Raw genomic sequence first — 21,325 nt, 5'->3', positions numbered from 1 at the left:
ATCTATCTATCTATCTATCTATCTATCTATCTATCTATCTATCTATCTATCTGTCTATCTTTTGTTTGTTTTTTATTAGCCTGTATGTCTCTGTCTGCCTAAAACAACAATCATCATCTCCCATAAATTTATAAAAAAAGTGTTGCTCCAACACTCCAACTAGTTTGCACAAGAACTACCAGCTAACTAGCTTCTGTTTTACTCAGCTTTGTTCACATTTGTGCTACAAGTTGTGTTTTTGATAACGGTTTGCCCTTCATTATGGCTCCCCAAGCATAAGTAACACTCTTCCGGTGTTGTATGTCCTAGATTATGACATTAACACTGCGTTAGCACAGCGATATAAACCACCTGAGAGTTCCAACTTACGGCAGAAATCAAGTTACGTCGCATCGTATTACAGGGAATTCCGATGTAAGTAGGTGACCATCTGTATTGTTCCTTCTGAAGTTGTAACTGCTTCCCTTTTAGATTCCATATTCGGAGTTGGGTGGAAAGACGTTAGTGCTGCAGGTTTTTGACTTTGACCGCTTTTCCAAGCATGATATGATTGGTGAAATAAAGATTCCGATGAACAGCGTTGACTTGGGTCAGCCACTGCAACAATGGAGAGATCTGGAAAGTGGAGAGAAAGAAGAGGTATAAAGGTTGTTGTCTAATTATGTTGTTTATTGTTGTATTATATTATACTAGGAGCACTTGGTAATATTTATTTATTTGTCTGTACAAACCACTGTATGTTTTACTGGCACCAGCATTCTGCATATAATCCCCTTATTGTCCTTGGGTGACAGAAAGGCGCCTATGAAATAAAATGTATTATTATTATTAAATTGGTTAATAAAATGAGCCACAATGCTGCCATCTAGTGGCTTTTACTTTCACATACAGCCGTTTTATCTTACCCATATTACATCAGTGGCTCTCAAACTTGCTATACTCTGTACCACCTCAGAAAACATTGAGCTCTCTGAGGACCAGCATGACGGCCGACATTAGAATTCCCCCCACTCGTTCCAAGTTCCAACTTGCAAGTGATCCCATGATTCCGTGCTGCCTGTGCTTACGTGAGCAACAGCCTTGTATTGCAGCAAAAAAGTAAATAAATAAAAAGACCAGACATCCTATTTCATAATCTCACAAGTAGCTACACATTTTTTTTTCTTCTAAATGTTGTATTCATTGTGCATGGTATGTTTCAGATTTATTCAATTGAAAATGTAAATGTGAAAATAGGAATTTTCCCCGCGTGTTTGAGAACCACTGTACTACATAATTATGCTAATATCGGATCGATAATGTCACCTTGCCGATATTATAAAAATTAAATATAATGAAAAAAAAATATATATAAAAAATGTATTTCAATATACTTATTTACAGGAAACAAAATTTAAAAAAACATTGTAACTATGTTATGATTGTACTGGTTCAGGGCCCACTTGACATCTAATCAGGCTGTATGTGGCCCCTGATCCAAGATGAGTTTGAACCCCCCCCCGTTTCAGACTATAGCCTAATGTACTGGTTATAGTAATGCCATTTTACATTCACAAGCTCTGTATCTGAAACTACCATGATTGATATATCCATCCATCCATCCATTTTCATCCGCTTATCCGTTGCCGGGTCGCGGGGGCAGCAGTCGCCACCCAAATCACACTGCACCGTACCAACTCCCCAAACCTTCCTGCAGGTGGTGAGTCCACTGGAAGGTATTAACCGCCCTAACCGGGATTCGAACCTGCTCAGGAGGTGAACCCTGGGGTTCCACACCAATGACAGAGACATTGCCTCTGGGCCAAAGCGCCACTGATTGATATATATAAAAAAAATAAACACAATAAGTGACACTGACAAGTGTAGACTTGTAGTTCAGGGGTGTCAGACATATGGCCCGTGGGCAACATTTGGCCCGCTAGGGTGTCCAATCTAGCCGGTATGCGGCCCGTGAACCATAATGAGTTTAGTTCATAAACCCTGGTGTAGTTCATAAATATTTTGGAAATAGATTTTACTAATGACGAATTTTTTATGGTATTATTTTATGAATGGTGATTGACTTACTTTATACTAAAATTGATTATTATTATTTAACCTATTTCTATTTTATATATATATATTATATATTATATATTATATATTATATATTATATATTATATATTATATATTATATATTATATATTATATATTATATATTATATATTATATATTATATATTATATATTATATATTATATATTATATATTATATATTATATATAACCTATTAATATAACCTAACCTATTTATGGGAAATGGTTTAAATTCATACCCCCTTTTTTTTTTTTACAGCAAGAGAAACTGGGTGATATCTGCATTTCTCTGAGGTATGTTCCCACTGCTGGCAAACTGACTGTGAACATCATGGAAGCAAAAAATCTCAAGAAAATGGATGTGGGCGGCCTTTCAGGTAGTATACAGTTAGATCAACTGCGTTTAAAAGCAGCTCACTGACCAATAACACATATACATATGTTTTGTAATTGACCTTTTTTTCCCCTCTAGACCCATATGTTAAGATTATTCTACAGCAAAACGGAAAACGCATTAAGAAGAAAAAGACAACTGTCAAGAAAAACACACTCAACCCCTACTTTAATGAGAGCTTCAGCTTTGACGTTCCTTTTGAGCAGATTCAAGTAGGTTATGGATTTTTTTTACAAAAATAATAATAAAGCTGTTTTATAATGTTATTGTATTATATCCTATTATGTGCCAGCTATGCTACGGAATAATGGGGGGGGGGAGGGAAACTACAAAACTAGTCCCGATCTTCTTAAATTTCAATTTAAACTTATAAGGTAAAATATTTGGATTCATGTAATTGGCCCTGCTCTTCAATTACCGTAATTTCCGGACTATTGAGCGCACCTAGATATAAGCCACACCCACTACATTTAAAAAGACAAATATAATTGTACATATATAGGCCGCACTTCTCTATAAGCCGCAAGTAACATGGGATATTTACACAGAAAGATTTTTTTCACTCTTAATTAAATAAATGCTTTTTTCTGAACAGTATAAGCAACTGTATAAAAATCCATAAATTAGCCGCATCATTGTTTAAGCTGCAGGGTTTAAAGCTTGTGTGAAAAAAGTAGCGGCTTTTGGTCTGGAAATTACGGTACAATGTCCATACATAAAATGTTTTTCAAACTTCTATTCTAAAACCTTTAAATGGGACAATAAAATGTTTTTCAAACTTCTATTCTATTCGATATGCAAAATTGCATTCCTAATGGTTCAGGTGCCAGTTTCCTTAAAAAAAAAAAGTTTCACGTGTGAACCTCTATGTGAAGTTTGGTCTAATCTTAACTGTCACTGCTTAAAAATAAGTTGAGAGTTGAAGTGGTGAAATGCACACGTCCTTTCTTTCCAGAAAGTTCAGGTGGTGATCACGGTGTTTGACTATGACAAACTTGGAAGCAACGACCCCATTGGAAAGACGTTCATGGGTTACGGAGCCACAGGTGTTGGTCTGCGCCACTGGTCCGACATGTTGGCCAATCCCAGACGCCCAGTAGCCCAGTGGCACACTCTGCTGCCGGAGGAGGAAGTTGATGCGGCGGTGAAAGCAAAACCTCGTTAGGCTCTCACTCTGTTTTCTCGACCCCCATGTATTTTCATGATTTCCCCTGATTTAACATACATTGTAGTAGTAGTGTTGCTGTGACGTACTGAATTGATTTGTTTTGTCTGTTCATATAATTGATTGGTACATATATAAAACCTTGATCACCCACTATGTATGATAAGTTCTTTAGTCATCCCAAAGTAGCGGTAGCACAGCAGCAAATACATCACAAATTATAAGAAAGAAAAAGTATAGCATAGTTCTATAGCAGTACAAATATTGGATACCGTAACCGTTGCTGCCTGGCCTTTTTGGCAGTTTGTCATTAGCAAATCAGTGGCTAATGCTAGTAGCTAGTACCATCCTAAACTTGTCAAATCAATGTTGCGTGATACATCCATGAACATTACAAGGCATTATGTAGAAATGACATTAGAATAATTGTTTGTCCTGAAGAAAATGGGAATTTGGTTTCCAGCCAATAGCCTATGTCCACTAATGTCCTGTTAATAATTAATATGCATCTTGTGTGTTGTCTTTTTCTTGTCTCTTGTTTAAACTTTGGGAATTCTGTGTATAGAAATGCTGTTGAGATGACTGTGATGTGTGTAGCTTAAAACAACAAAGAAAACCAAAAATATCCGAATTAAATTACATCAAAATACAAACGCAGAAGATATTTGAATTTTTTTTGCTTTGACATAACAAAACACATAAAAAAAGCTGGGCCAATAAAAGCAGAAGATCTCTTGTTAAATTGTTTTTATCGATGGCAACCCACAAAAAGTCTGGATAATCTTGTTAACATTGAGCTCACTCTGTAATTATGTGCAAGTAAAAAGGGAAAGATTCTCTTCCTCCACTCCTATTGGATGATCCCGCTTAACATGTTGATCCATAGACTTGGTTGAAACCGTTCAATAATTCTGTAAACTTGTTGGTACCGTCATTTCCAGGCTATGAGCAGCTATTTTTTCACAATTTAGGAATTTAATTTCTAACACAATTCATACCGCTAGCGATGACTTTTCTGGTAGGCTACTGTGTGTTATACTAGTAACGTATGTCTGTCTGTGAATGGCTGTGTGCGAATATGTGCGTGGGGCAGAGAGAGAAAATAGGGAAAGTTGAGAGCAGTTTGAGCCCTGTCATGATGAAGCGTGAGTTGGTTATAAAGGAGCTGTTAAAATGTTTATGTTCTGTTGTGCTCGGTGTGGCTGATAGTAAAGACCCCCAACTTCCCTGTTTCTGTTTACCTTTTGTTTACGGACAAGCACAAAGTGGAACAGATCACTGTAACCAGCCCTGTTACAGGCACTGTTCGGAAAAAAAAGCATTTATTTAATTAAAAGTGAATAATAAAAAAAAAAAACTTTCTCTGTAACATCTTTTTGTGTGAATATCCCATTTTACAACGTAGACACTTGCGGCTTATAGAGAAGTGCAGCCACTAATTTTTTTTCTCTTTACATTTAGTGGGTGCGGCTTATATTCCGGTGCATTCAATAGTCCGGAAATTACGGTAAATGTACAAGGCTTCTGATTAGTAACTGACAAGATCAAAGATTATGTAAAAAAAAATATGAAATAACCCGTAAATGTCCAATTTCCCCTCCTCAGGTGTCAGTGTCACCAGTAGATTCCGTCTCCATGGACACATTGGAGAAGAATTCATAGATGACTTTCTGTCTGGCCTTTACAGCCTCTGGGCAGACCTCTAGTTCCTTTGAGTGCTGCTTGCTTGGACCCACTAACTCCACTTCCCCAGCAGCATTTGGAGGAGGCACAGAGAACTTCTGTGAAATGTTATGGAGAACACTGCATGCTTTGATTATGTCCGTGTTTCTGTCCAAAGTGGTTTCTTGTCTATAGCCAAGGTGTAGCAGACACCTAAAACGCCTCTTCAAGGTGCTGAGCGTCTTCTGCATGATGTCATCTAGCATTTTGTGGGCCTTGTTGTATTGGATCTCACCCTCAGTCACTGGCACTGTCACGGGAGTCAAAACATACTTGCTTAGTTGATAACCTTTTGTACCTTTAAAAAAAAAAAGACAAAGAAACTAGGTCAGTAACAGGTACATGTTAGGCCTGACACTGTTCTTTAATGCAACAAATTTAAAGATATTCACTTTATGTTTTATGTCTAGTTTTCCGCTTTGAGTATAAAGCGCATGGCAGGTCCCTGATTTTTTGTGCAAACAAACAAAAGACGTCATCTTCTGTCATTGATGTGTAAAATTAAAAAATTAAAATTATTTAAAAAAAATACATAAAACACATCATGTTTAGGATTTCTTGAAAGATTACTGGGGATGTCCGATATTAACTTTTTGCCCATATCCTGCATGCATATTGTCCAAACACCTAATTTCCGATATCAACCGATACTGATATAGCGGGGCAGTGGTGGAAGTGTTGCCCGCTCACTAAGGTGATGAGTATAGAATAGTCTCGCAATAATTTTCTGCCCCCTAGGGTACAGAACTGGAATACTATTGAGCTCCTGGTAATATTTATTTATTTATTTATCTGTATAAACCACTGTGAGAGTTGCTGTCACCCACATTCTGCATACAAACCCCTGATTATCAATATAGATAAATAAAATATGCGTAATAAAATAAGTTACAATGCTGCTTATATTATCAATATAGATTAATAAAATAAGCGTAATAAAATAAGCTACAATGCTGCTTACTGTTCGTTAATTAGGTTATGATTGTACTGGTCCGGCCCACTTGGCATCTAAATACGTTGTGTTCATACCTCATATTTTTACTGTACATTTGCGATTTGGATCAAATGTCATTACAAAGTGCAGACAAACGCTGGAAACCCTGATATTTATTTTATATAAAGCCTATAATTAAATTAACCGTAACAGCGTAGGCTCATATATGACGCAAGGCATATTTTAATATAAAATAATTTTAATATTTGTCATTTTTGAATACTTAGTCCCTACCTAGTCTCCCTATCAATTCAGAGGTCTTACAGAGATATTAGTTACTATATGGGAACTAATAAATGTATTCTTTAATTTTTTTAATGCACTATTGTACATTAAGCTAAGGTTTAACGTCATTAAAGGGAGTACATCCTGTTTCTTGTTGTGAACTTTGTTGCACTTAAACTGTGACACTGAGTATTGTGGTTGAGAGTAAACGCGAATTTTCCTTCATAACAATGAATTATTGAGACTTCCCCTGACTGAGAAAAAAGTTGGGTTTACACTACTTTCGCGTGTAAAATTAATATCCGTATTCATATACACACAACCTGTAATGTAGTGGTTTTGAGAACCTGATAATATGTATTTTCTTATCTGTACAAACCCTAGTGACTGGAGGCATGCTTATCGTTCAAGCATTACAGCAGCGTCACACTTTTGTCCAGCGGGCTATATTCCACCCTCAACGACTGGGTTGAGGGAAGCCTCTCGTGGAACAAGGAAGCCTATCGTGCCCGCGAACCTTACTGCCCCAGTATTTCAGAAGTACTACTGTAATGGCACCAACATCTCTGTTTTTCCTACCTATGACCCGATACGGTTCCTTTACCCCCTCCTCGACCTCCTTCTCTTTTGAGGGTAACTCCCACGTTTCCGGTTTGAACGTGCTCCCGTTACTCAGGCGGAACTTCTCCACACTCAGGAGGTTTCCCTCTGAGTCGCACGTGACCTGTGACACCACAGACGTGTAGTCCGTGCCGTTCGCGTCCGACACGGATGACTTCTCTTGAGGTGACTGGACGATTTTAAAGTGGACTGCTGCCAGGATTCCCAACGCGTTGGGAATTCGGCTAATTTTTTTTATTTTTGACGCAACGCAGGCTTTTGCTTCCGGGGTCTCTGGGAACGACATGAACTGGTCGGACATCCCGACGATGACGCCGGACAGTTTGTCAACAATAAGATAGGCACGCTCCGACTGGTTGCTGAGCCCGGCCATGTCCAGCACGACACCAGAAAACACTCCGTGCGCATAATAATTGAGCGCGACCATGACCTGCGCGTCCACACTCAGTTCCTCTCTGCCCGTTGTAGCCGTCTTTATACGTAGCCTTATCGAATCAGCGATGAATGCGACGCACGGTTTGGTGAGGTGAAACAGCTCGAACAAAGCTTCGTCGTTAAAGTCGTCGAAGCAAGTTGATGATCCACAGTCCGGTACGCCATTTCCGAGCAGCTGCTCCTGCACCAGGAGCCACACAGGCACAGCGAGAGACATTTGTGTGAGTCTGTTTGTCTCTCAGAGGTACTGGAGAAAATCTAGGGTTTACCCTGAAAGTTCTGTGCTCGGTAAATACAGCGGCATGTAGAAAAATCAACGGAGTGCGAGCACGAAGGAAGTTCACTGCAGTAACTTGTTATCGACTCATTTCTGCACTATCGCCACCCAGCGGGCAGGCGAAGACAACGTCAACATTCAGAAAATAAAAAAATAAATAAATTAACCCAGCTTTAGGTCTTTCCTTACAAAGCCACGAAAGCTGTGGTCTTGCTATGAGTCTTGCATTTTTTTTTCATCAATGTGAAAAATGACTGAAACACAATTTAAGTTATAAGACAGGAACAAACCAAGTTTGATACATACACAAAAATCTATTGACAGGAACAAACCAAGTTTGATACATAGAAACACTAAGGTATAATAAAAAATAACATGAAATTGTAATAACTAGTACACACTTCAAAAACAAAAATGTGTGTATATACTTTCTATATTAATTCTTTAAAAAGAAAATTGAGGTAGTTTTTTCTTACCTATGACCCTTAACAGTCAAGTCAATGTTTCTGAAATAATAGTATTGTATTATAATAATTACATAAGTATTTTATTTTAGGTTTATGACATCACGTATAATCATTATACAATATATTTTCATTTAATCAAACATAAGACTTTCAAGATACCTCAGTAGTTCATAACAAAATGTGTACACAGTAAACAGATTAATGTTGTTTAGGTAACAAGTAAAACATTTTGTTAACTTCAGAAATAGAAACGTCTTTTAGTTTTGGTACGTTTCCCGTCTGTTCACCTCCTGTGTTCCTGTTTCTGGCATATAGATCTAGGACAGAAAGGAGACACACCAAGGTTTGTAAATGATCATTTGGTAAATATTTAAAATGACAAACTTACATCACATAAAAAAAATACTTTGTAAACCTCTTGGGTACACAAACTCTACTACTTTACATTTCGGGTCATTCACAACCACATTATTTGACTGACTATCTTGTTTGTACTGATTATAATTAAAAAGTAAGACATCCTGAGGGAGTTACAGCCCATATTAAAAAACTTTAAAAAAAATCTATTTTTAATCTCTGTTTTTCAAGAACCAGCAAATGGACTAATATCTGTAGATCAAAAGTGTAACATAATTTGTATGTAAATGCCTAGTTAAAGAGAGAGACAAATTCAGTCAAGCATGTACATTCAAATGTGTTCATTCTTGCTATGAACTGTTAGCTCACGTGTCACATCTTAATAAAAGCAAAAAAAATAAATGCGGAGCCCTGTCCAGCATTCTGATAAGAATATGACTACACATACTTGAAATCACTATGTCCAAATGAAGTTTTAAATACCAGGTATGATATTTACATATTCTCAGCATAGATAAGTGGTTCCGAAAGAGGGAGATGGGTCTCTTTTTGGGGTGCAGAATTATTGCAGGAGCAGGGGATACAGCACGACATTTTTTTTTCTTTTTTCGATCAGAATATACCCATTTTAAGGAATAGTTATTATTAAAAGTTATTTGGCCTTTCAAAGGAAAAGCTGTGAACATGTCTGTGAGGGGCTTGAAAATAGATTTCTACAGAAAAAGTGCTCACAGTGGAGTGTGTAAGGGGTGGGCCAATTACTAGTAAACGTTTAGTTTTACCTCTGCACTACCATTACTCTAAAACAGGGCCCTCATTACCTATAATGAACAAAATATGTAACAATACTGACCTGTGATGCTATCCATTGAGTCAAGTGGAGCAGTGTTGTTCATGTTTATTCCAAACAGCAACAATACAGCGATCACAATAGCAACCACCAGGTAGATTGGCAGTGCAAGAGCCCAGTATCTGCATAGACAGCATAAAAGCCTTACAATTCGGGGAAAATTCTGCATTTTTGGTGGCAAAGATTCTGTTAACAAGCAGTGTTTGTACCTGAGTAACAACATTTATATTAACTCACTTTTGAGGCCAGTAAGTGAACCCTATGGAATGAAGCCACTCCTCAGGAGTGAAAGCCCAAATGCAATACAACACTAGGAAGAGAAATAATATTCGTTAAATCGTGTTGTTGTACTGTTGATTTTAGATTCTCAGAAATATATACAAAATATTTTTTTAAAGTTTTAAAACAACGTTTTAAGCTATTTTCTACCTAGCTACGTCGTTTAATTCTGTGCTTTAACGAACTTCTTTTACTCACTGAAACTGAATTGTGAGCCAAGGAAGAGGACGAAGCCGTAAATGGCTCTCTCGGGTAGAGGGGACGGAGAGCTTTCCACCATGATCGTGCAACACAAACCGGAGGAAATTATTTTATTTAAATCTTATTTTATTTTAAATTATGAAGCTAGGATACCAGTCTACAAAAAATAAATACACGAAATAGCTGTGATAAAATGTAATGTTGTAAATATCATCTAAAAGTTGCCGATGGACAAATTTCTCAAATATGAATTTCTTCTTCCGCCAAGCGTGTCCGGCACTTCATTTGGACGTCAAACAGCAACTGTGAAATTGGTTCCGAACTCGGAGTAAAATAACAATAACAAGTATTTCATTTAAAGAAATCTAGGCCAATCCATAAACACCATAAACATGTTAATGTGTGGTAGAATTCGTACAAATTGGGATTAAAGTCTTTTGTGTTTTGGACGAATAGTTTAGACTAGTTTCGCGGGGACACAATTATTGTAGGACCCGGAAGTAAACGATCCAACGTGGTTTTGAGTAGCTGAAGTTTGTGAACGGGCAGTTGTAGCTCTTTAATTAGGCTGTTGGACCATATTATCCTATTTGCCAACTGCTAAACGATATATACAGCCCTATTTATGCAAGTCGTATTAATCAATGATTCCTTGCTAACGATTTTTTGTGAAATAGTTCCGCGTGTCAAACGAACATTTTGAGAGCTCGTTATAGCTGAGAGTTACCGCAATGTCAAATATAAATACAAATAAAAAACAGCATACAGCCAATGGAAAACATTCGTCGAAAAAGAATAATGCAAAGAAGAAAAGGAAATTTTGGTTTGAAGAAAAACCTAAAAGTAAAAGGCTCGAATCTGGCAACCACAGAGAAGTGGAACTTCCGAAAGATGCTGAACATATTTCTGCCAACTGGAAAGCATTACAGGAGGTAAGAGTTGGCTCTTTGTTTTGTTCCATTTCGTTGTTGTTGTTGTTGGGTTTTTTTTTTGTTGTTGTTGTTGCCGTGTTGATTTTGTCACATTAAAAATCACAGTTAATTACTACTCTTGTTGTCAGATTTTAAAAAACAGTGAACCGAGCAAGCGACCACTCAAGGGGTCTTCAAATCAGAGGCATGTGCTGCACACTAAGAAGACCACAGAAAGTTCATCTGCCATTGTTTGCAAAAACAACATTGGACAGAAGCCTAGAAAATGTGAGGAGAAGGAGAAACATGAAAATGTGTCACACAGCGTTGTCCCTGAAGATGCACAGGACGGGACCGGAACTGTCAAACATGCAAGACCACCTAATGCATCCAAACGGAAAAGGAAAAATGGACAGCCAACCAATGAAAGTATTATCAAGAAGAAGAAGATGATGGTTGTGGAGAAGAAACCTACAAGGTAATAACAGCATCAAGCCTAAACCATTTAATTTACAAAACAAAAAAGAAAAAAAGATTTTTAACTGCCTCTAATGTTCTTTTTGATTAAAGTGATGACTTGTGGTTTGATGATGTTGACCCGGATGACATTGAGGCTACAATTGGAGCTGAAGCAGCAGACATTATCAGGAAAAGGGAACACATTCACATCCAAAGCACAGAGAGTGCCCTTGTAAAGGAGAAAGCTTTTGATGGGTAAGTGATTGACGGACTACAAGAGTATAAAAAGTGGATTTCTGCATTTACAAGTATGGTATTTTTCGAACTATAAGGCGCACTTAAAATCTTTTGATTTCCTCAAAAATCGACAGTGCGCCTTACAACTCGGTGCGCCTTATGTATTATTTTTGGTTGCGCTTACTGACCTCGAACTGGTTTTATAAAGCCAAACCACACAGTGCATCACACATGATGGCACACAACTGGGAGCCAACAATGACGTTTAACTGTGTTATCACAATTAGAAGATGGTCAACAACAATTGTTACAGTATGGTTGTATAACCCAAATCCGTGCAACGTCGCGTCGTGCCTCCAAACACCTGGAGACTGCGTTGTGTTTCTGTATTGTTGGTGTATGGTGCAATGCAGGACAACTCGTACGCATGGCTGTTTTTTTGTTTCGTGGTCCAGACCTCTTTTTATTTCTCTTTTTTTATCGATGCAGGCGAAATACACACACTATCTGCAAAACAACTTCCGCACGGAACAGCGTCTAAACAATAATACGGTCACCATCCAGAACAAAAATGGTGACATCAGGCGCTTGTCACTATCTGAAGGGGCGAACAACAACAACAACATTGCCCTCCTGTGTCCAACAAATCTCCGTCCCTATTGATCTGCGACTCCATGCGCGTCCATCTCATTGATTTAGTCAAAACCCAAGTGAAGCAAACTAATTCAGGGCTTGCCATCATTCCGGGTGGATTAACCAAAGAATTCCAACCGCTAAATATTGGCGTTAACAGGGCGTTCAAAGGTAAATTGCGAGCTGCGTCGAAAGGGCGTTCAAAGGTAAATTGCGAGCTGCATTGAAACATGCATTGGATGACAGAAGGCGAACACACATTCACCAAGACAGGGAGGCAACGCCAGGCGAGTTACGCCACTATCTGCTAATGCATTGTGGATGCCTGGGCTAAGGTATCAGTCTCAAATGTAGTCCGAGCTTTCACGAAGGCCGGAATCATTACGGAACAGCTAAGTAACAGCAACAAGACAGACTCGGATAATGATGAGAGGGATCCGGACATGCTTGGTTGTTCCGCTTAATTGTTTTGCTGTTTTGTTTCGCTTAATGCGCCTTATAATCCGGGGCGCCGTATGTATGAAAATAGACTCGTTCATTGATATTGCGCCTTATAACCCGCTGCGCCTTATGGCCTGATAAATACGGTAATTCTATTATTACCAAGAAAACCTTTGTTACGGTAACATTGATATGATATTGAGTAAAGGCTACATATGTTATGTCATTCTTTTAGTTAAACATGAAGTATGATACAAACTATTTAGGCACTTATTAAGAATACTGAAAGTAAGACTAATTTTAGTTTTCAATTCACGAAATATGGTGTGAACAATGAGGAAAATAGTTCAAATCAAATCAATGTTTTCAAGTAAAATCAAATCCCTTAGCTGCAGTACCATATTTTCTGAAGAACTGGAACCTAAAATCCGAATCAGAACAGGCTTGGTGTCACTTGTTTAAACTTTAATTGTATGCAGGAAAACTTATTTGAACCTCTGCTGAATCTGTAGGTAGGAGAAATGATTTTGATGGTGTTTTCATTTTAATACAGAGAGATAGAGCTGCAGTACCATATTTTCTGAAGAACTAGAACCTAAAATCCGAATCAGAACAGACTTGGTGTCACTTTTTTAAACTACAATTATATGCAGGAAAACTTATTTGAACCACTGCTGAATCTGTAGGTAGGAGAAATGATTTTGATGTTTTTTTCATTTTAATACAGAGAGATAGCAACAAAAGCGTACCAACAAAAATCCAGAAAAAAACAGTTTACTAGTGGACATCTATATGAATTAAACAAAAGTGTACAAACCATGAGACAAACTACAAACATTTTTTATTCACATAATACTTTAATTTGTATTGTGTTTTTACCGTATTTTCCGGACTATAACTCGCTCCAGCCAGGAAATTCCGAACGAAGAAGAAAAAAAAAACATACAAGTTGCTCCGGAGTACGTCACTCCAGCCAACTAGAGTGCCCTCTAGCGGCTGTCAATGTGAAAATAACGAACATGTCAATTTTGAGTGGTGCAGGAGTAGAAGGTACTGGTACACAAGCCCAGACTGCCCTCTAGCGGCTGTCAGTATGAAAACAACAAATGTGAAATTGTATCGAGATGAACTGTGATCTGTGCAAAACATAGGGAAGAATACCATGAATATTTGCATGGTAATTGTTAAAAAAATAGATACAGTGCTGTAGAATAATGATACGGTATCGTGAATCGAAATATTGCAATATTTCAGTGTATCAGTATTCAGTTTTTTTTTTTACACCCCTGCTAGGTAGGAATGAGAAATAAGATCAATTGCGTAGAACATTGGTCTTTGATTATTTTAACTTCTTGCGAAACGGGATTTGTCTAATACAGATGTTCTCTAGTTGGTGTGAGAGAAGGCCAAGTACTGTAGAAAAATACACAGCGTAGAGGAATGGGAACCTCCAAACTGATTAACATCTCCTACCATGGCGAAACCTTTGTCAAGCTGGTCGATAGCAAAAATGCTATCCTTAGTTTTCCCTGCTGCAACTTTAGGACACAGGCTATTACAAGGTCGTAAAAAAATGCCAAATGGCGGGAGGGTGGGCGGAGATGCAACGGTCCGGCATCTGAAGTGATTCTAACCTTTCCCTGTTTATGTTCCTACATGTAATTGACTGATGGCAGTCTCACAAGAGCCGTGGCTATCGACTGTGAAATGGTGGGAGTCGGTCCGGACGGGGAAGACAGCATTTTGGCACGCGTGTCTCTCGTGAACCGTTTCGGAAAATGCATTTACGATAAATTCGTCAAACCCACGGAGAAGGTGACAGACTACAGGACGGCCGTCAGCGGTATCCGACCCAAGGACATAAGAAACGGTGGGTTTTGTAATATGACGGCAGTTTGAACTGTAGGCACCTTCAAGATACAAAACGATGCGTTTTGGTTTGATCTCTGCAGGTGAAGATGTGATGATTGTCCGGAAGGAGGTCGCAGAGATTGTGCAGGGCAGAATAATTGTTGGACATGCCATTCACAATGATTTAAAGGTACATTTGGTGTATTTTTTTTTTCTGGCGAATTCAATGTTAGTAAGGAAAGCAAAAATGAAAATGCTTATGTAAAAACACATCGGAAGTGACAGTGGTTTTAAGACACAAATACTGTGGTTATATGTTAAAAAAAGTTATCTTCTTCTTTTTCTTTCGGCTTTGTCCCCTTTTTTTTTTTTTCAGGGGTTGCCACAGCAAATCATTGATTTCCATCTCTCCCTGTTCTCTGCATCTTCTACTCTGATTCCAACTATCTGCATGTCCTCCCTCACTACATCCATATATCTCCTCTCTTTCTCCTACCTGGTAGCTCCATCTGTAACATTCTTCTACAAATTTATCCACTGTCCCTCCTCTGCACATGTCCAACCCATCTCAATCTGGCTTCTCTAGCTTTTCCTCCAAACCTTCCTGTCTGTGTTGTCCCTCTAATGACCTCATTCCTGATCCTGTCCATTCTTGTCACTCCTAGAGAGAATCTTAGCATCTTTAACTCTGTCACCTCCAGCTCCTCCTCCTGTCTTCTGTCTGTTGCTAGTGTCTCCAAACCATACATCATGGCTGGTCTCACCACCATCCTGTAAACCTTTCCCTTCACCTTAGCTGACACTCTTCTGTCTGTAAAAAAAAAAAAATCTTTATAAAGAATATCAGGCATAGGGGGTTTTTGATGTACACTGTCCAGAGGTGGAAAAAGTACTGAAAAAATTTTTTTACGTAAAAGTAGCACTTTTGAACATATTCAGCTGAAATTCTACTCAAGTAAAAGTACCCATCTAAAAAACTGCTCCAGTAAAAGTATCTTAGTCACTTTAAATGACTTGCAAAAAAAAAGGACACGTCATACATCCAATCTGCAACTAGTTTAATTAATAATTAACAATTCAAATACAAGTGACATAAGTTGAGATTTCATTTTCTTTGTATTGTGCAGCCATGTTCAAAACCAGATATTAAAACCATTTGAAATTCTCTGTTTTTTTTTTTTCGATTTTACTCTTGGATCATCCAAACAAGAAAATCCGGGACACTCAGAAGTACAAGCCTTTCAGGAGGACAGTGAAGGTGAATATGTGGCACATTACATTACACTAAAGGAATGAATGGGACTTCGCTTCCGTGGATTCTCTTGTGTGCTTCACTTAAAAAAATATTTGTTGGTCTAACACAAATCGTCTTTCTGTGAATGCATAAAAGGTGACATCAAAGCATTGATCGTTCCGTAGTGTAGCGGTTAGCACGCCTGCCTCAGAAGACACAGAGTCCTGGGTGTAATTCCCAGAGAAACCACATGTGGTGTCTTAACAGCATATCTGCTGTTAGCACAAGAATGTCCCAAATTTGGGATTAATATATATAATCAAATATATTTATCTTTAATTTAAAAACACATTGTTGCTATGACAAACCACCAGGTGAGGGAGGCAGTTTATTAGTCAACTTTTTGGTGAAAGATAATAGCGTTCATTCAAAGCATTCATCAACATGTTGACAAAAACATGGATAATGATGATGACGATGAATGATGTTGCGCATCTGTCCATTTTTCTAAAAAAAAAAAAAAAAAGTTTTAATAGAGAGATGCACTATTTTTCCTTTCACTTTACCTTTCATCTTTTCATTAACGGCTAATGAAGAAGCCCGATGGCTGGGTATCTCTTTAGCCAACCGCCTCCCAGATTGTCTGGTTGTCTGCAGTCGTCTCTTGATAAACTGATGCTGTTAAAATCATCTACATCCGGTCGTATTTCCTCAAATGTTCTATCCAAGACGTAACATACGAGCGATTACATATTACGTATCGCACAATATTTAGGAAAACAGGAAACCTGTTGGACAGTAAACGATGAATTTAACATAAAGTTACTCACAGTAAACAGCAACGAAGAACACACGGAAAGCGTCCGAGCGAGGGAGCAAGACTTTCTTAAGAAATCTATACGAAAAGGGGTGTGCGTGGCGCGATGTAAGGGAGGTCAAGATTGTAGGCCGAGGACGTCGTAAACCGACAATCCCCTCTATATAATTTCAGAGCGGACAGTCCTTCGTAACACAGAAGACGGTTTTGTTTGTGTCCTTGAAGCACAAAAACGTGTTTGCAGTTTTGACAACGGCGAAGATGTGGTCCAAAGCCAATAGAAATGAGTTCAAAGTTCCTAAGCCAGCAGCAAAGGAAAGTGGTCACCCTCGGAGACCGAAGTACCGAAGGTAATCACATGGGCTGACCTGTGCATGATGCCTGGACTTTGTAAGATAGAGAAATGGGGAAGACACCTCAAAGACTTGGACTTCTCTTGACCCATGTAGTCATGTAGTGGAATCAAGGGCTGACCCAAGGTACTAAGGTTCCCTCAGAAGAAGATGAACCCAACCTCCTTACAAACAGACATAGTATGTTGGTCCTCCCTCACCAAAAACTGTTATTATGGTCAAACTGAAACTGCCCATCGTTTGGGAGGAAGGAATGGGAGGCTGCCTTCAAAAGGGAGAGCAACAAGTGTACAGACATTGGAGGTGGAGGGCATTCATATTTCCAATAGAAAAGGGCTGCAAAAGTTTCACAGCCAAGCATCCGCGCGACTAACTGAAAGAGACCTATTATATAAGTCATATTATTGCTGAAGAGGCAGAGCAAGGGAGCGTTTGGCGCTAGCAGGTGGCCCTCCTCAGTAAACAGTGGGAGAAACAGGGATCCAAGTGCCAGCTGCAGGGGGGCGCTAAGAAGACATCCCCACCGCTGCGTCACAACCCAGAGATGTACAAGAGTTAAAGGAGCAAAACATCAGAGAAGGGCGGCTCCCTGCTGATGACCCCACAGCTGGCAGAAGAGCATCATCAGAGATGCCAAGCAGGTGGTTCCACCTACCGAATACATACAGAATATTACCACTGTATATTCCGAGGTTGGAATATACACAGTAGCTCCAGCCTTTGGACTAAGCTGAAACCAAGCAGATCGTTTGTGTCTGTTGGTCTCAGAAAGCCGCAGCTAGCGAGCGGGGACCAAAAACAAGTACGAAAATAAAACGATTGACTGATCTACTGAGGTATTGACACCTAGTCATTCTGTTACGTGCAAAAACAGCCAAGTATATATGTAGTATATGTATAAGCTATTTTTTGAAACCAAACATGTTGGAAACACAGGAGGTCCTCAATTTACGATGTCTTCGACCTATGACGTTTTCACGGTTGTGGCCATCTCCTATAGATTTTTTTTTTTTTTTTTTTTTTTTTTGATCGTTCCGACGTGCGGCATTAAAACTCAAGCGGAGTGACTGAATACATGGTCATGAGGTGCCATGTGCGGAAGACGGCTTTGTCACCCTTTACAGACCTTCCCGCACTGTTATCAACAGTCGAACAACAACAACAACAACAACAACAACAGATGCCCTCCTGTGTCCAACTTAGGTCATTACCCTACATTAACTTAATGCTCACCATATACGTATATATATCACATGACATGTGGGTATCTTAGATTTCCCAACCCAAATCTCATTTACAGGAAACTTCCTCCGTTAGATAGGACTGTAAAAAAAATGCTGTTAGTTCATACCCCAGTTTCCCAACACACAAAGAATTCAAATAAAGATCAAATAAAGATCTGATCAAATAAAGAATCAAAATACGAGATCTCAAAGTTTTAAAAGTTTTACTTGCAGCAAGGAGTGCAGAACAATGGTTACATTCAGAACTGCACTGAGGAACTCCTCAGTGCTCAAAGCTTAAATACAGTTTTTTTTTACACACACAAACTTCAATGGTCAGTAGCTTAACCCTTTACAGCCATGTGGTGTTCACGCACCACTTCTGAGCGCTGATTGGCAAAGGCTGCTCCAAACAAAGATTCTCCACCAATAGAAAACGTGTACATGTGCTGAGCTATTCTGCTCAGTAACTCAGGTTAGATCATAGAAATACACTTTGGATTCTTTTCCTTTTTGATGTTCTGTTTTCCTCATTATTTGGGCAGAGGAACTGGTTCAGGCCGGTTCTGTGACTATCTGTCTCTATCTCCAAGCGTAACAGTCAGTGCCATCAGTAACATACACCATCCTGTTATGTAAACCATCAGCATGCACACCTTTCTTCAGTACTTCTCCTTTTAGTACAGCATTGAAAAACAAACAGTATAAATTGATATGGAAACTTAATACAGTGAATATATTGTAAAGATTGAATACATGTATTTAGAACATCAACTTAACAGTACTGTTTTTACCCTGTATGTATGTGTTGTAAAAAATGTATTTTTGTTTATTTATATACAGTTTTGCCCCTTTTTAGGCTAAAAAAAAAAAAAGTTTTTTACTCTAAAATATCGCGATGTAGCAAAATCGCGAGATCGGATTAGAAAAAAAATCTGCGATCTACTGAGGGAGCGAAAGAAGAACAATTTTGATTTTGTGCGTTGGTGTGCTGTGCATCGTGATAATAAATCACTGTCACTTCATGAATAGAAAAAGTAACAGTAATAACAGTGGGCAGCTTTAAGCACCCTGGGGAGCAGTGTGCCATGTTCAGAGCACCTCAGTGGTACCTTGGCAGCTGGTGGACTCGAACCTGAAGCCTTCTGGACCCAAGTCCGCTTCCACTACGCCACCACTGCCCATGCAAAGCAAAACATCAAAACAAAACATTTGAAAACATGGACCAATTGTTATTTATAGTGTGTGTGTGTGTATATATATATATATATATGTATATGTATATATATATATATATATGTATATGTATATATATATATATATATGTATATGTATATATATATATATATATGTATATGTATATATATATATATATGTATATGTATATATATATATATATGTATATGTATATATATATATATATGTATATGTATATATATATATATATATAATGTACCAAATAATTGTGTTCTTTCTTCTCTTAGAGTGTTCGACCTTCACTCAAGGTTCTGTGCAAGGAAATACTTAACGTGAAAGTCCAGCAGGGTGAACATTCATCCGTGAGTTATCAACACCCAGACATGAGAGAAATAACGTCCACCTCACATCATTTTCTTTAAATAAGCCTCACTGTCTTTCCTTTCCCGATTTCCTCGTTCACCCAGAAACATGCATGCATGCATTTGACACAACTCGTTCACCCAGAAACATGCATGCATGTGACACAGAGTTCTGCTTCTTCCTCTGCTGTTGTCCAGGTCCAAGATGCCCAGGCCACCATGAGGCTGTACACGATGGTAAAAAAGAAGTGGGAAGCAGAGATCAAAGCCAGCCACAATAAAAAAGACTCTGACCAGAAAATTATAAAACGGAAGCCCAAGTTGCCAAGGAACACTGGCAGGAATCCATTTGGAAAATGAAGCATCAAATATTTCTGTGGTATGTTTTTGCCTGAGATTCGTGGGCAGGGACGGGGGGGGGGAAAAAATAGAAAAATTCTATTTACGTCATGGCAAGGTCTAGAAATGTGATTCCCATCCCTGCCGATCTTGTCACGACTAGAGTGTTACTATGCATAAGAGACCTTTCATAACTTGTAAGCTTTTCTCGTTCAACAACATCACATTCAGATCCCCTTTGTTTTGAATAAACGTCATGAATACACCACGCTTTATTTCTCTATCTCTGTATTGCATTTACCCGTCAGCAGTAGTTCTCACCAGTAAAATGATTTTGTTATTCTGTCCTTTCTAGACCTGAAAAAAAAAAAGTTTTTCATTGACTTTGATTTAATGAAGTAAAGATGTTTTGTTTAACTTTAGAGATTACAAATATATACGAACAATACATACGTAGCTTTGTATGTTACTTAAGTACAAGAACGAATTACATGTACCGGATTTTCCAGACTATAAGTTGCTCCGGAGTATAAGTTACAGCAGCCAAGATTTACATAATACTAAAAAAAACAAGTCGCTCCGGAGAATAATATATTTACACACACAGTGGTTTTTAACCGACAACCTCAATTTCCGGGTTGAAAGAAGTTATGCTACCAAACAATTGATTCGATAAATTCGATAATTGTTGAATGTCATTTCCTTATCATCCAAACGTGTTTCGATTTTATTGGGTAAACTATCACGATATCAACCTTATTTAATGCATATTTTTATAATTATATACACATTTTGTAATATTTGTATATATTTGAAATAACATGCCATGGTCTTTATAGTATATAGATTCCCCCAGAATACAAACGTATTGCTATTCTTCAAGTATGTTAGACAGTATACCAGGAAGAAGGCGTTTTCAGAAAACTATTTTAGGCCAATGTCATTTTTAAAAAAAAAAAAAAATACAACAGCAGACTGTCTTTTCTCCCCCTATTTTTCTACGTATTTTTTTTCTCTTCCCCCCCTTCTCACCCCCTACCTGTGTGCTGCCACACGACTGCTGATGTCATCCTATGCAGCCACAGTGGAGGCTGCTTGGAACCTGTAGACACAAAATGGTGTTTGTACTTGTACCATCTGTTTGAATGACCGCATGTAAAATGGGAAGAGAGCCAGGATGGATAACAAGGCGATGCCAAAATATTC

General features: G+C 38.3%; 4 protein-coding genes across 5 annotated transcripts in view; 2 read left to right on the top strand and 2 right to left on the bottom strand.

Moving 5' to 3' along the window:
* Positions 1–3,992, top strand: part of LOC103382006 (synaptotagmin-1-like) — a 12,734-nt gene extending 8,742 nt beyond the window's left edge. Inside the window, exons 6-9 of the mRNA XM_008314651.3 lie at positions 472–639; positions 2,335–2,452; positions 2,548–2,681; positions 3,425–3,992. Of these exons, the coding sequence (XP_008312873.1) occupies positions 472–639; positions 2,335–2,452; positions 2,548–2,681; positions 3,425–3,634 (630 nt within the window). The 3' untranslated portion in view covers positions 3,635–3,992. The remainder of the gene's footprint in view (positions 1–471; positions 640–2,334; positions 2,453–2,547; positions 2,682–3,424) is intronic.
* Positions 3,993–4,939: 947 nt separating this feature from the next.
* Positions 4,940–8,097, bottom strand: LOC103382004 (putative nuclease HARBI1). Of its 2 annotated transcripts, none has more exons than XM_008314649.3 (2): positions 7,155–8,097; positions 4,940–5,654 (listed from the first exon to the last, which is right to left on the bottom strand). In XM_008314649.3, the coding sequence occupies exons 1-2, from the start codon at positions 7,846–7,848 to the stop codon at positions 5,236–5,238; spliced, it is 1,113 nt and encodes a 370-aa protein (XP_008312871.1). In that variant the 5' UTR covers positions 7,849–8,097; the 3' UTR covers positions 4,940–5,235. The 2 variants fall into 2 exon arrangements, 1 of the variants encoding a protein (XP_008312871.1); XR_003050412.1 differs by lacking the exon at positions 7,155–8,097 and adding an exon at positions 6,955–7,148 and having other exon boundaries at positions 5,517–5,654.
* Positions 8,098–8,487: 390 nt separating this feature from the next.
* Positions 8,488–10,388, bottom strand: pigp (phosphatidylinositol glycan anchor biosynthesis, class P). Its single transcript, XM_008314648.3, has 4 exons — positions 10,060–10,388; positions 9,820–9,892; positions 9,586–9,704; positions 8,488–8,692 (listed from the first exon to the last, which is right to left on the bottom strand). Exons 1-4 carry the CDS (start codon positions 10,139–10,141, stop codon positions 8,574–8,576), a joined length of 393 nt encoding a protein of 130 aa, XP_008312870.1. The 5' UTR covers positions 10,142–10,388; the 3' UTR covers positions 8,488–8,573.
* Positions 10,389–10,548: 160 nt separating this feature from the next.
* Positions 10,549–20,387, top strand: rexo4 (REX4 homolog, 3'-5' exonuclease). The gene is made up of 8 exons (XM_008314647.3): positions 10,549–10,994; positions 11,123–11,451; positions 11,544–11,687; positions 14,420–14,613; positions 14,696–14,784; positions 15,778–15,852; positions 19,706–19,780; positions 19,979–20,387. The coding sequence occupies exons 1-8, from the start codon at positions 10,794–10,796 to the stop codon at positions 20,138–20,140; spliced, it is 1,269 nt and encodes a 422-aa protein (XP_008312869.1). The 5' UTR covers positions 10,549–10,793; the 3' UTR covers positions 20,141–20,387.
* Positions 20,388–21,325: the final 938 nt, after the last annotated feature.

The sequence above is a fragment of the Cynoglossus semilaevis genome, chromosome 8, assembly GCF_000523025.1.
Source record: "Cynoglossus semilaevis isolate Cse_v1.0 chromosome 8, Cse_v1.0, whole genome shotgun sequence".
Lineage (NCBI taxonomy): Eukaryota > Metazoa > Chordata > Actinopteri > Pleuronectiformes > Cynoglossidae > Cynoglossus > Cynoglossus semilaevis.
Note: the sequence above shows the minus strand (reverse complement) of the source record. Positions and strands in the feature narration are given on the sequence as shown.

What these genes read in the sequence shown, in the direction of transcription:
- LOC103382004 (XM_008314649.3), bottom strand. Translation starts at nt 7,848, where the DNA reads ATGTCTCTCGCTGTGCCTGTGTGGCTCCTGGTGCAGGAGCAGCTGCTC. An exon ending in GGAACCGTATCGGGTCATAG is followed by an intron (nt 5,655 to 7,154) that starts GTAGGAAAAACA and finishes TTTTTTTTAAAG; the next exon opens with GTACAAAAGGTTATCAACTA.
- pigp (XM_008314648.3), bottom strand. Translation starts at nt 10,141, where the DNA reads ATGGTGGAAAGCTCTCCGTCCCCTCTACCCGAGAGAGCCATTTACGGC. An exon ending in TGGCTCACAATTCAGTTTCA is followed by an intron (nt 9,893 to 10,059) that starts GTGAGTAAAAGA and finishes TTCTCTTCCTAG; the next exon opens with TGTTGTATTGCATTTGGGCT. An exon ending in TTCACTTACTGGCCTCAAAA is followed by an intron (nt 9,705 to 9,819) that starts GTGAGTTAATAT and finishes CTGTCTATGCAG; the next exon opens with ATACTGGGCTCTTGCACTGC.
- rexo4 (XM_008314647.3), top strand. Translation starts at nt 10,794, where the DNA reads ATGTCAAATATAAATACAAATAAAAAACAGCATACAGCCAATGGAAAA. An exon ending in AAGGAGAAAGCTTTTGATGG is followed by an intron (nt 11,688 to 14,419) that starts GTAAGTGATTGA and finishes GACTGATGGCAG; the next exon opens with TCTCACAAGAGCCGTGGCTA. An exon ending in CCATTCACAATGATTTAAAG is followed by an intron (nt 14,785 to 15,777) that starts GTACATTTGGTG and finishes TTTTTTTTTTCG; the next exon opens with ATTTTACTCTTGGATCATCC.